Source organism: Schistocerca cancellata, chromosome 9 (genome assembly GCF_023864275.1).
Source record: "Schistocerca cancellata isolate TAMUIC-IGC-003103 chromosome 9, iqSchCanc2.1, whole genome shotgun sequence".
Lineage (NCBI taxonomy): Eukaryota > Metazoa > Arthropoda > Insecta > Orthoptera > Acrididae > Schistocerca > Schistocerca cancellata.
This window is the reverse complement of record NC_064634.1, coordinates 191,126,488-191,141,341: the sequence shown is the minus strand read 5'-3', so window position 1 is coordinate 191,141,341 and position 14,854 is coordinate 191,126,488. Positions and strand designations below refer to the sequence as shown.

At 35.2% G+C, this 14,854-nt stretch overlaps 1 protein-coding gene across 6 annotated transcripts in view; it reads right to left on the bottom strand.

Moving 5' to 3' along the window:
* Positions 1–14,854, bottom strand: part of LOC126101159 (calcium uptake protein 1 homolog, mitochondrial) — a 207,999-nt gene that overhangs the window by 52,439 nt on the left and 140,706 nt on the right. For all 6 annotated transcript variants that reach the window (XM_049911852.1, XM_049911854.1, XM_049911851.1 and 3 more), the window contains one exon: positions 7,725–7,839. In XM_049911852.1, the coding sequence (XP_049767809.1) occupies positions 7,725–7,839 (115 nt within the window). The remainder of the gene's footprint in view (positions 1–7,724; positions 7,840–14,854) is intronic.

Genomic DNA, 14,854 nt, shown 5'->3' with positions numbered 1-14,854 from the left:
AAATTGAATCTCACCCACTTCTCCCTCTGAAATTAGGAAAATAATAAACTTGCTTAAAAGCAAAAACTCACATGGAATTGATGGCATTTCCAGCAAAATACTAAAAGCTTGTTCTCAACAGATAAGTAAGATTCTCAGCCACCTGTGTAATAGCTCTCTGGAACAGGGCATTTTCCCTGATAGACTGAAATATGCTATTGTTATACCTTTGCATAAAAAGGAGGATAGATCTGATGTCAACAATTACCGTCCAATCTCCCTTCTAACAGCTTTATCCAAAATTTTTGAGAAAGTAATGTATTCAAGAGTAGCTTCACATATCTGTAACAATGAAGTACTAACAAAATGTCAGTTTGGTTTCCAGAAAGGTTTTTCAACAGAAAATGCCATATATGCTTTCACCAATCAAATTTTGAATGATCTGAATAACCGAACACCACCCATTGGGATTTTTTGTGATCTCTCAAAGGCTTTTGATTGTGTAAATCATGAAATTCTGCTAGACAAGCTCAAGTATTGTGGCATGAGTGGGACAGTGCACAAATGGTTTAATTCATACCTAACTGGAAGAGTGCAGAAAGTTGAAATAAGTAGTTCTCATAATATGCAAAGATCAGCACATTCCTCAAACTGGGGAACTATCAAGAATGGGGTTCCACAAGGGTCAGTCTTGGGTCCTTTGTTATTCTTAATATATATTAATGACTTGCCATTCTATATTCATGAAGAGGCAAAGTTAGTTCTCTTTGCTGATGATACAAGTATAGTAATCACACCTGACAAACAAGAATTAACTGATGAAATTGTCAATACTGTCTTTCAGAAAATTTCTAAGTGGTTCCTTGTAAACGGAATCTCACTGAATTTTGATAAGACACAGTACATACAGTTCCGTACAGTGAATGGTATGACACCATTAATAAATATAGACCTTAATCAGAAGCATATAGCTAAGGTAGAATATTCCAAATTTTTATGTGTGTCCATTGATGAGAGATTAAATTGGAAGAAACACATTGATGATCTGCTGAAACGTTTGAGTTCAGCTACTTATGCAATAAGGGTCATTGCAAATTTTGGTGATAAACATCTTAGTAAATTAGCTTACTACACCTATTTTCACTCGTTGCTTTCATATGGCATCATTTTTGGGGTAATTCATCACTGAGGAATAAAGTATTTATTGCACAAAAGCGTGTAATCAGAATAATAGCTGGAGTCCACCCAAGATCATCCTGCAGACATTTATTTAAGGATCTAGGGATATTCACAGTAGCTTCTCAGTATATATACTCTCTTATGAAATTTGTTATTAACAACCAAACCCAATTCAAAAGTAATAGCAGTGTGCATAACTACAATACTAGGACAAAGGATGATCTTCACTATTCAAGATTAAATCTAACTTTGGCACAGAAAGGGGTGAATTATACTGGCACTAAAGTCTTTGGTCACTTACCAAATAGTATCAAAATTCTGACAGATAACCAACAAGTATTTAAGAAGAAATTAAAAGAATTTCTGAATGACAACTCCTTCTACTCCATAGAGGAATTTTTAGATGTTAATTAAAAATAATAATAATAATAATAATAATAATAATAATAATAATAAAAACACAAAAAATGAAAAGTTGTTATATTAACTTAAGTATGTTGTTAAATTAACTTAATTATGTCATGTATTGGACAATTTGACTTGTTCCACATCATTACGAAATATCGTATTCATGATCCATGGAACTAGTATTAATCTAATATAATCTAATCCAATCCATGTTACTTAACAAAATAACAAAACTCCTTTCTGATGTGACTTTTGGGGAAACAAACATGAATGAATAGATGGCCAAGGCAGCAACAAGGTTCAGAGGAAAAATGCACAAAGTGTGACTGGCTAGGCTACTGACAAGAAGAATACATGAAAGAGGGACATGGATTGGATGCATGCACAAGCTGTGATTGTGAGTTTAGTCATTATTAGAATAACTGCTTTCTACAAAGCTCTAAAGTCACATGAGATATGTGAAACAAGACCCTTGTCACCTAATTAAGGATCAAGTTGCATAATTACCCTTCAGTATATCTGGATGTCTTTGGGGTTGGGTATATGAATGTGACTACATTTATTAGGGAAAGAGCAAGAGCTCAAAAGCTGGTGTGAATGCTCTTTTCTTTTATATGTGTTTCTATGATAAACAAATTAGTTTTCTATAAAAGAATCATTGCCTTTCCCTTATTTTACATGTTGTTCCATTCAGGAATTTCCATTATTATTTTACTGTAAATGAGAATGGTGTAAAATGTGGATAATAGCATCTATTATCATCATCATTATCATCATCATCAGTCTGTTACCTTTATCATAGAGTAAAACAACTACAGCAATTTCTTGTACTATGGCTCCACAGCTTCTAATGCTAATTATAGCATTGTTTCAGTTTTGGAGAATTGTCTTCCTCAGAATACTTTCTAATTTTCCAATTTCCTTTTGTATCAATTATCCTTGAACTTCAAACAGCCCTGTTGAAATCCCAAAGAGGTTTTTCTCTTTCTTTCCAACAATGGAAAACCCAGGATGGAATGTAATAATACTATGAAGAGGAAAGTTGCTTCTTACATCTCCACTACATAATGGGTAGCAATCTGTCCTTTTCATAACATTATCGTTATTCCATCCTGGATTTTCCTTCATTTGATTTTAATTATCAGTTCCTGTTTTATTTTCTTAACATTTTAGTGTTTATTTGTTCAATCAAATTTCCACTGCATCTTCCCACATCCCCACAAAGACATTTTCAAATAGGCTAATTTTGTTTATTTCAAAAATTTTTTTAAATTTTTTTAACTGTCACTTTCTCTTCAGTAGTTGCACTGTTCCAAGATTTTCCTTCCATTTACTTTCTTCATGTCAACAGTTGTCTAACTATCTGTGTTAAATAGTTGTTCCTATCAGCCATGTTTGCATGACCTCCTTTTGTCTAAGATGCTAAACCAGTTTCTTAATTTTCTGGTATACCTCCCAATTCTATAATAAACTGTTACAATATACATTTCTTTCAGTAGTGAAAAGAGTGAACTATGTGTGAGAATGTAAATTCAGGCTGCACAGAGCTCTGTGGCAGACTAAATGAATCTGTATGCAGTAACTCATCTAGAAGTTGCACAAGGTCATTGCAGAATTATTGAATTAACATGAAGACAACAGCAGCGTCTGTCAATGGATACAAAACTGCATGTTACTGGTTCTCTTTAGCAAGATGGTGACAAGCATTGCAGGATCATCTAATGTCTAAGGGAGGGCAACTGTCATAATATCATCTAAATAGCATATGCTTCAAATGGGATATACAATGAAAAGGTGCCATCATCAGAGTCATGAATGATCTATAATTCAATACAAAAATTTAGTATGCCATTATAAGTAGTCATCATCTTCCTTGACACTTTTGACACTTTGCTTTAATATTTCTTATCTGAAGTTTTGTAACATTGGAATAAAATACAAATATTAACGAGGCTTTGTCTACTGGGGAGTTAAAACCACAGTGACACTCTAGCAATGATATTTCAGAGCTGTCTAACAATTAAGTTCTTTTCATTTTTATTTTGTGGTCAATTGACCACATGTATATACTTCAAATATTACAGAAAAATACTACCAAAACAATATTTTAAATGAAAGTATGGAGAAACTGGTTCTTTCTTTTATAGCAATATATGAACAACACTTCATCTTCAATGTGTTCAGATATATTTCTCTGTTTTTTTACATTTATTGTAGCTGAAGAACATAGAAACTAAAGTTTTATTTCTACTCTTCCAATAGCAAATTGTGAAAATCTGCAGTTCTCAGCATCTCACTTACCAGTGGCAATGTTAGAAAATGGCAACCTGAAGTAAAAATACACAGAAAAGGTGAGAATATATATAACTCCACACTCTTCATTATATCCATTTTCCTGGAGGTACAATACCATTTACACGTTCTGGAAGGATTAAGGAAGAGGTGGGTGGTTGGGCTGAGCAAGTAATTTGATTGAAGTTTTTCTCCTGCACAAATCTTTAACTTTTTAGAAGGTAATGAGCTTGATGGTTGTTGTCCACCTGTGTAGTAGCGAGATACTTAGCCAATCACAGTGTGGATTTCAAAAGCACAACTCTACTGAGTTAATTTTACAATTTACTGAGTACATATAAAAATCTTCAAATGATAAAATCTCATCAATTGGGATTTTCTGTGGCTTACTGATGGTGTTTGATTGCATCAATCATTATATTCCATTAGATAAGTAAATTTTTATGCAATACATAGTTCAGCACAAGTATGGTACAGTCATTACTTAAGAAACAATGTAGAAAGTTACCCTACATTCTTTGAGTAATACAACGAGAGATGCCACATCATACTCATATGGAGAAAATTTAATGGGAAACCCACAGAGGGCATTCATTGGTGCAACCTAATTTTATGTTAATGATCTGCTATCTTATTTAAATCAGGAGACATAATTAGTTCTGTTTGTAAGTAATATAAGCATTATTTTGAACCCGAGCAAAGAAGCATCAAGATGAAAGTAATAAATGATACTTTTGTGAAAGTTACTAACTGGATTCGCACAAATGGGCTAACTTTAAACTTTGGAAAAAAAAGGAAAAAAAAAAGAAAACAGTTTATCCAGTTTTGTGCTGTCAAAAATATCCCTTTTGCTTTTAACCTAGAGCATCCACAAGAAATAATAAGCAGGATGGAAAATACTACATCCTTATGTGTGCATATTCAGGGGAATTTAAAAGTGAAAAAAGTGTACAGCAGACTCACTAATATGTTAAGGTTTGGCTACTTTTGCAGAATAATTGCCATCTTCAGAGATTTAGAAGTCAAAGTTACCATATTTTGCATATTTTCATGCACTGATTTCTTATGGGATAATATTCTGGAAAAACTCCTCACATTCACAAAAAGTATTAATTGTGCAAAGGAAAGTAATTAGAATAATGGGTGGAGTTCATACAAATACATTTTCCAGGTATCTCTCTAAGCAAGTGGGAACATTAACCACAGCCTCACAGTACATCCATTCACTTACAAACTTCTTTTTATCAACAAGCCATCTGAAGTTGAAAGTAACAGAGATATTCACACATACAACATTGCAAAGAAAACTGATGTGAATTACCCTTTAATGCAACTAACTTTGGCACAGAAAGCTGTAAAACTGACAATCTAGCCATGGGAATAAAAGTCTAACAATCAGCAGAAGTCTTTTCAAATGTGGATTAAAGATGTTTTTCCTTAAAAACTTTTCCTACATCACAGATGAATATCTAAACAGAAAGAGTCATTTATACAGAAAAAGCCTCTAAATGTCTAGTATGTAGAAGAAACAAATATTTTTAAAAAAGTAGGTAATGTACAGGTCTATGATGGAATAACAGCAATATGAAAAGGATAGATTATTACTCAGCACATAGAGGAGGCACTGAGTCAGACACAGTCACTACGAAAAAGAACACTAGAAATATTTTCAGTTTTCAGACAGAGTCCTTCTTCAGATATAAAATTCACACACATTTACAAGACTCATACATTTGTACAACAAATGAGTTGTTTAAATGTGAGAGTCTACTACTGATGAAGGACTTTGTCTGAAAGCTGAACATATTTCTAGTTTTTTCATTATGCCTGTCAGTGACTCAACACCTCTTCTATGCGGTGAGTAGCAATCTATCCTTTCCATATTATTTTTATTCCAGTATGGGTTTTCTTGCCATATTTTTCTGTCTATATATGAAGGCTAATGCCCGGAACTACTGACACAGTTTTTCACTAATAATTAGACTGATACAGAAGAAAAGTTTATGTATATAATTTATTACTAATACACCATTAAGTAACTAACTAACTTGCAGTTCTTTGTACAAGTGAACCACACAGAGTTGAAGGATACACTGAACTGTTTGCTGATGTTTCTAAAGATGAACAGAATTAAAACAGTCACAGTACAAAATAAGGACAATGATTCATTATTCCAACACACAAAACGCGACAGTAGCACATATTAACGACAGCAAAAAGACAAGGAAAGAATCTACAATCCACAGACAGGTGTATATTTTCAATTCAGAACATGAGCTTATGTAAAGATCAATACACGCAGACACTAAAAGCGACTCACAATTGATGTGAAAGGATGGGGGAATGATTTGAAATAACATACTGCAGAAACATTACATTTGACACCTTAGGTTTCTGACATATCACAAACACTTCCATATGGAAATATCACTGTCAGACTTCAAGAAAGAAGGAAGGTTGATCGGGATTTAATCTTCCATTGACAATGAGGTCATTACAGACAGGGCACAAGATCATACTGGGGAAGGAAATCAACTTCGACTATATCCTTTATAAAGGTACAATCCCCGCATTTGCCTTAAGTGATTCATGAAATTCCCAGAAGTATAAATATGAATGGCTAGATGGGAATATGAAAACCAATCTTCCTAATTGTAAGTCCTATGCTTTATCATAATGACACCTTGTTTAGAATGCCAGACTGAAATATTGTAATACGTGTATCTAATGGGAGTCAATGATGTCAATATAGCAACGGAAAATAAAATATCAGTGTGCTTCATTACACTGTCTGCTACAACTGAGAGCTGCACAAGTTACCTCTGCTGGGAAATGGCAATAATTTAAAAAAATTAACTTCTTTCAGCAAACAAATTTTCACTTTAGTTCCTTTGCCTTTTTTCTTTGAAGTTCCAGTATCATTCTTTCTCTTGTTTCCATGTATTTAAGAAACCTATTCAATATTCTTCATCATCTGATCATTTCTCATTATTTCCCCAGTGAACATACTGTTTTGTCTACCTGTCTCCTAAACTTTATCATTCTGCATATCTGTATTTTATTCTCTTAGTCAGTGCAGTTGGCGTGTGCGCACACGCACACACGCGCGCACGCACACGCGCGCGCACGCGCGCGCACGCGCACGCACACGCACACACATACACACACACACACACACACACACACTTATACACATAGCATGGTGCTGGTAGATAAGACAAACTCAGTCCAAAAGTTAGCTTTTCAGATTTGTGTTTTTTCTGTGCCAGATAATTTCTCTTTATCACCTTCTCTGATGCAATGCTCTACTCCACAAATTCTCTATATGTATCTCCAATGTCTTTCTGACATCTGATGAAGGAAACATTTATTTAAGGATTCAAAATGGTTCAAATGGCTCTGAGCACTATGGGACTTAACATCTGTGGTCATCAGTCCCCTAGAACTTAGAACTACTTAAACCTAACTAACCTAAGGACATCACACATATCCATGCCCGAGGCAGGATTCGAACCTGTGACCGTAGCAGTCGCGTGGATCTGGACTGAGCGCCTAGAACCGCTAGACCACCGCGGCCGGCATTTAAGGATTCACATGTTTTTTAATCTGATACTGATTGCGATATCAGTGCCTGTTATCACAGCAGTAGGAATTATTTATACACCTAACCACATATAAATATACTTAAGGCTATTTGCAAAATTCATAGTCAGCATTTCGTATTGCTGCTCTAGCTATAGACTCACCTGAATACAGAAGATAAGCTCACTTGCTTCCATAGCAGTTTCTCAAGCAGACACATACAAAAATAAACATTTACATATCACAACACTAGGGAATTTATTTAGAAACAAGACAGCACTTACTTGATAGGACAGTAAGCAGAAATATGTAGTCAGAGAATGTGATCAGACCAGCACTTCCAAGCTTGTAAAAAATGCTGTCCTCATCTAAGGCAAGTTCCAGTTTCATATGGACATTCTGTGAAAGATATTTGCTATTAATACTCCATACTGTGACAAATTCACAGTGTATATCATTTCTGCAGAACAAAAATGAAGCTGTCTACATATAAAGTTCAACTCAAATTTCCCTACAGCAGAGAAATTTGGCACGTTAACTGTATGAAAAAAATTTCCAAAGGTGCCTATGACTAAACAATATTCCAAATGTTTTACAATGAGGCACAATGTTCAATAGTGATAACATCGCATAATGTGTCACGCTCATATACGACACTGCAAAAAATGTAATGTGGAAGTTGATTCTTTCATAAAAGCAGTTTCTGAGTCCACCAGTTCATTATCTATTACTTAAATTATCATTTTCTTAGTCAATAAAACCCAATTATAAGCAATGCACAAAAGAGCTGAGCTTTATTGAGAGCATGAAGAATTATTAAGCCTCATTAAATTTTTGACTGCTTATTGTGATGATGCTAAACTATAAGACAGAATTGTTGGCCAATACTTATTTTCAGGACACGAAAAATGTAATACTGCTGATAGACACATCTACAAGTAAAAGTTATGCCTGAAGACGAGGTCCCACTACAAGTGGGTGTGTGTCAATCCTGTGTTCCGAGTGACTTGTCGTTCCTTTTTAACATTGCCCAAAATATCCCACTCTCTTCCCCAATGGAGTAATTATTAGTTCTGAAAGCCCTTTTACTTTTATGGGTGTTTATTACACCACTGTACATTTTGCTTCTTCAAGGTAACTAAAGGAGAGAAATTCTGTCTCCTTGTTCATTAGCTTCCTAGTTTGAACTTTGCAATTAAAGTTAAAAGTTTTATACAGAGAGTCAAGTATGAATTGTCATTTAAATTGGAGACCTCATTGATGCATATTTTTATAGCATCCTGCTTAATAGCTGCTAATACTTCTTGGAATTTTCATTTGGAATAATGCATCTGAAGATTTCTTCTGAACATCTGGTGCTGTTTACAGGCATCATTTGAACAAACAATATGATGAAGTTCTAAGATACACAGTTCAGGCACAAGCACCTTCCCCCATTAGAGCATGCCCTCTGTGACAAGAGCTAAAAGATGCAATAGCAAAACTGTAATGTAATGATACTGTCCAAAGCAATTATAAGAATGAGATAAAAATAGCTGTCATTAAATGTCATCAAAAAAGCTTATTGGTATACACACCTTATGCCACACACAGTACAATGATGGGAATTATGTACTTGCTCCTATTTGTCACTTAATCACTACTCCCTTTCACTGATTTTTACCAATAAGGTATTTGACCTAAAATGCTAATTAAGAAATTACTTGGACCTTCTACAATTAATCCATTTAAGACAGTACTCATTTCACTCTACATCTATACTCTGCAAACCACCATGAGGTGCACGGCAGGATGATTTGATGTGTGTTTCTAAAAAAATAATTTTGGGTGGTTTACAGAGTAAACTATAATCATAAACTTTCCAGTTCATCCTCAGCAGTAGCAATTAGCAAACTCAAAATTATGAAACTGAATTTCTTCAATTTCATCTCTAAGGAAATAACTTTCAACAATCCAGTATAATTATGGCAAACACAATGGAGCAGTGTAGCCAAAAACTTAGGTATGTTTAAGAACTTGTTGTGGCTGAAAAATTCGGTCGCACTGTTGATATTTCACAAAACTCTTGCATCAAGGCTTATATTGTGGCATTTTCTTATTATACACAGGTGATTTCACACTATTACAGATGATTGCTTCTCTCTATTTGGTGACAAATTGCACAATTGTTTCGCCCTTTACAGAACATGAACTGAGAAATGCATTTGTGCATTGCAATTTTCCTTCTCTTATTATGTCATTGTTAGACTTGTCATGGCTTGCTTTTGCATAAGAATTTTGGGAAATAGCAACAGTTTGAATATTACAGCACAAACTATGTAATTTTTTTTTTCAAAATTCAGGAAACACACATTTCTAGTACTTAACATTCTCACACACTGCCAATTTGAACAACAATGTGCCACTCAACCATTTGCGTACTAGCAACCTGAACAACTATGATCACTCCAGATGCAAAAGTTTACAAACCCATACACATTAATTTTATCCCATATGTAGTTGAATCACTTCTTCGACTGACATCACTTCCTGTGCTTGTTTCAGTTTCAATATTGTTCTGTTCAAATTTGAACTCATAAAATTTTAAGAGCATGAACTGCTGTTCAAATTGAATTAGATATCCTCTTAACAATGAAAGTTGATCTTTGTATTCAAGATACAATGAATGTTGGAGAGATACTTCTACAATTATACCTTTTAACATAAACTGACTCTTTAATGTATCTCAAGTACACAATTTTCTCTTTTGCAAATCATTTTCCGTGAACAAATGCAAAGAAAGCATTGTCTCACTAACCTGCTCACATTAAAAATACTCTAAATCACACTAAATTGCTGTTCCAGCATTGATATCTATTTGTATGTCATTTTACTGAAAATATAAATGTATTTTATATGAGGGAAAGAAGGGTAAGAAAGTGATGGAACAGAAAGCAAACAAAAATTCACATGAATATATTAGCATCTTACATTCAGTCACAGCATTACATATCTGCTGATACTCACCAGCATTCATTATGATACATTATCCAATTATGGGCTTAATGTTAGTGCACACACATTAAAGATGATACTGATGAGGCAAAGTGACATAAACTCATCAAGGATGAATTACTCTTCCATTACGTAGAAATGTGTAACACAACTAAATATGTGCTTCCTGCAGCTCCAAGAGTTATGGTGGTGATGATAGAATGATCATTAAAGAAGAGTAATAAGTGGACTGCTAATAACACAGACACACTGTGCTTTACTACAAATTTTATTATTTCATGATTTATGCACAGCTGTTATTTTCTCAGAGACTGTTTTATATATTTCAGAATAAAATTCAGTCATCACTTGTGAAATACATTTTCTAATTGTGCAAATGATGACTGAAGTTTATTATTTCAATTAGAGAAGCTATTATGTTATTTTAGTATGTATGCTTAGACATTACACTGCTTTGATAAAAATTTGTTATTTACTGAATTTTATTAAGAAATGCTACAAGGTTTGATAGATGCCTAAAGAAAATGCACAAAATTTATGACTGTAGAAATAACTAACTATAGAAAGCAAGTCAGAGTGAATTTGCTACAGAAGCATTTCTACAAGCATCCATATCATTCTTACAGGAAAATGCAATTCTTGAATGAGTGACAATGAGGGTTTCATAAGAGGAAATACAGTTGTGACAGATCTAATGAAAAGAGTATAATCTGTGAGACTTCCAATTTGACAAGTGTTTGATAGTATTGAAACCTGAGATTAAATTAGGTTTGATGTTACTGAATATCCCATGCAAATAAATAAACTTTGTCATGCTGTTTAATGAGAATGAATTGTATAGATGAGTAAATTACATCAAGCACAAAGTTTTCAAACAATCATCATTTTATTCTTTTCATAACTTTAAAATTTGGTATCTAAAAGGTTAAAATATTTATGATGAGTGTCACAAGAGCAGAGGACACACAAAATCATAGTATTTATAATCCAAACTGAGTCAGTGAGTGATATGGACATTATCAGTTTTTAAAACATACTGAGGAAGGAAACAACTAAAAATTCTGAATACACAACAATTGTAAAAGACTGACTATGCGCTCCAAAGCTATGATGACCTCTCTGTGCATGGAGTTATGTGAACATGCATTGGCTTCCTTGTAGTGCACAACTAATTTCAGGGAATATCCAGACATAGTTTGCTTCCACAAAAGCATAATTAAATCTGGAGCACTGGTAATGTCGAAAGTACAGAAACATTTTAGGGGACGCCACCAGATACCTACTATTGTTTCTGTAGGTAATTCTGGAAACATTTTGTCCAATCTTGGTTGGTTAATTATTTGCAAGTTCCACACAGCAAAACTGTCACCTCCCACTATGATGTAGAATAAGTACATTAGCACACTGCACTTCAGGGAACTCTTTTCGTTACTTTACCACATATATTAATCTGATTTTAAACAGAAATCAGTCATCAGTCTAAGCATTCATATGAACATCATAATCTTTACTGGGCATTGTGGTAATGGAGGTGGTGAGCTACTGCCAACTTCTCATCTGAAAATCAGCTCACCCAGCCAGTTAGGGGGGCTTAAATTTGAACATGTCACTTAAAGTGCCAGAGAATACTCCTACACATAACATCAAACTTTGATTACCAAACTGGTACATCACTAAGCTAATCAAAACAACGGACTTGCAGTTTTAATTGTAGATGGCAAAATACTTTCCACTCAGAAATCACTTGCAGATATGAACCAGAGTATATTACATTTCTTTTAATTATATCTTGCTAACTTTGCACAATGGATCCAAGCAATATATTTCTGTAACTTCATTATTCATTTTACACATGAGTAACATTATGGCTGTATGGAAAGTTCTAACACAGGGAGAAATAGTCTATTATAGAGTCTAATTTGCCTGATGACCAATTTTCTCTTCCCCCATCTTCTAATCCGAAACAGGAACAGAGGCAACTTCAAATAAAAAGCTACTTAAATGTAAACAACCATTTGATCAGAGTTGCATTACAAACTCTGGTAGGTTCAAGTAGTACTCATGCTACATAACTAGAACTCAACATCATTTTTTCTTGCAAGTTTGTCTTTTGCTCTTCCCGAAATCTCAATTAAATAATTACCTTTGTTTGATGCTATGCATCTATAAAACAAGACACCCATCTCTACTTATTCAATCAGTCTCCAAAATTTGGAAGTAAATAAATGAATTATGCCGTGATCACAAGCCATATTTTTCTCCTCAGAAAGTTTTGTGTAAAAGATTTCTAGTTCTCACTTATTACTGAAAGATAAACCAGAATTGATTGATGACATCAACAACATATCAAGAGTCTCTGCTGATGCACCATGGACATGGGACATCAGCTGGTCAAGTAATTAACATTGAAATTCACCAACAGCTGTGTATTTAAAATGTTATTTTAAATTATTTTGACTACCAGTTTCGGCATTCGACTATGCCACCTTCAGGTCCCATATGCATCTCTCAAAAATAAATGATATTATCATATCCCTGGATATCTTGAATTCAAAACCATATCCCAGATGCTTCATTCGAAGCACTTGAGTTGCAATCAAGTCTTCGAATAAAGCACTTGGAATTTGGTTTCAATTCACTATGTCCAGTAACATATGGCACTGTAGGACAATATTGTTTATTTTTGAAAGATGCATATTGGGCCTGAAGATGGTATAGTGGAATGCTGAAATTGGTAGTCAAAATAAAATAACATCTTAATTACAAAACTGTTGGCAAATTTCATTGATAATTACATATCAAGAGGGTTCTTTGTGGTAAATAGAAACATATACTGAATATCTTCCTGGAATCCAATGCTATATAAGAGTTATGTTTTCATCATTTTTAACTATATCATATTCTCAGCTATAAATTGCAACAGGTCATCTTTTGCTTTAAAATAGCTATCCCCAAAGCCCCCCACACCCTCCAGTAAAGTTTACTCAAAAACTTGTTGACATGGACCTGCATTTGCTGATAGAAACTCGTCTCTCAGCCCCATCAGTTAGGATCATTATCCAAATGCATTTCTTACACCAAGTTAAATGGCTCCAAGTGGTACACCATGCTTTGTAGACACATTGCACAGTTTTCATGTATACAGCAACAAATCCAGCAACTTCAGCTACAGTGTGTTCATGGACACGTCCAAAGCCAATATGACCTTTCTGATATTCAACAGTGTCTCCATGTTAAACTATTTTACTGTGGTGATTTCATACAAACATCTGGTGCAGTTATGTGAGTGTGCACACTTGCACGCATACACATGCACTCTGGTTCACTGCAAAAGGACACATGTCTATTTGGTATCAGTTTTGCACTAACTATATTGCTCCAAAGTAACCACTGTGCTTTTTTAAGGGGGTTGTTAAAACACACATCAAAAACAGTTTTGCATCAGCCTGGTTCCCAGAACTCCTGAAGATAGACGTTGACTGTGGATATTGTATCACAGACACAGTCCCCCTGACTATTCAGAAATGTCACTAAACCCGCCCAAGGATGTAAACAACCATACATGAGCAGCACCTATTAGATGGAAGGGATCTTGCAGATGATCAGTTCCAGTTATTCTATCAGAAAGGAGGTACACGACTCATGTTGTCTGTAGTTCAGCCACGCCTAGATGGTAAAAACCGCAGTTCGATTGTGCCCTCGTTGTTACTTTGGGTGGGGAAGGGCTCTCAACAAGGAAAATGTCCAGGTGTCTCCGAGTGAACCAAAGCAATGCTGTTCGGACATGGAGGAGATACAGAGAGACAGCAACTGTCAATGACATGTCTCTCTCACTCAGGCTGCCCACGGGCTACAACTGCAGAGGATGACCACTATCTATACGGATTATGGATCAAAGGAACCCTGACAGCAATGCCATCATGTTGAATAATGCTTTTTGTGCAGCCACAGGATGTTGTCTTATGACTCAAACTGTACGCAATAGGCTGCATGGTGTGCAACTTCACTCCTGACGTCCATGATGTGGTCCATCTTTGCAACCACTACACCATGCAGCACGGTACAGATGGGCCTGTCAACATGCCGAACGGACTGCTCAGGATTGGCATCCCATTCTCTTCACCGTGTCACATGCGTCTTCAACCAGACAATCATCGGAAACATGTTTGGAGGCAACCCAGTCAGGCTGAACGCCTTAGGCACACTGTCCAGTGAGTACAGCAAGGTGGAGGTCCCCTGCTGCTTTGGGGTGGCATTATGTGGGGCCGACGTACATCGCTGGTGGTCATGGAAGGTGCCGTAATGCCTGTGTGATATGTGAATGCCATCCTCCGACCGATAGTGCAACCATATCGGCAGCATATTGGCAAGGCATTTGTCTTCATGGACGACAATTTGCGCCCCCATTGTGCACATCTTG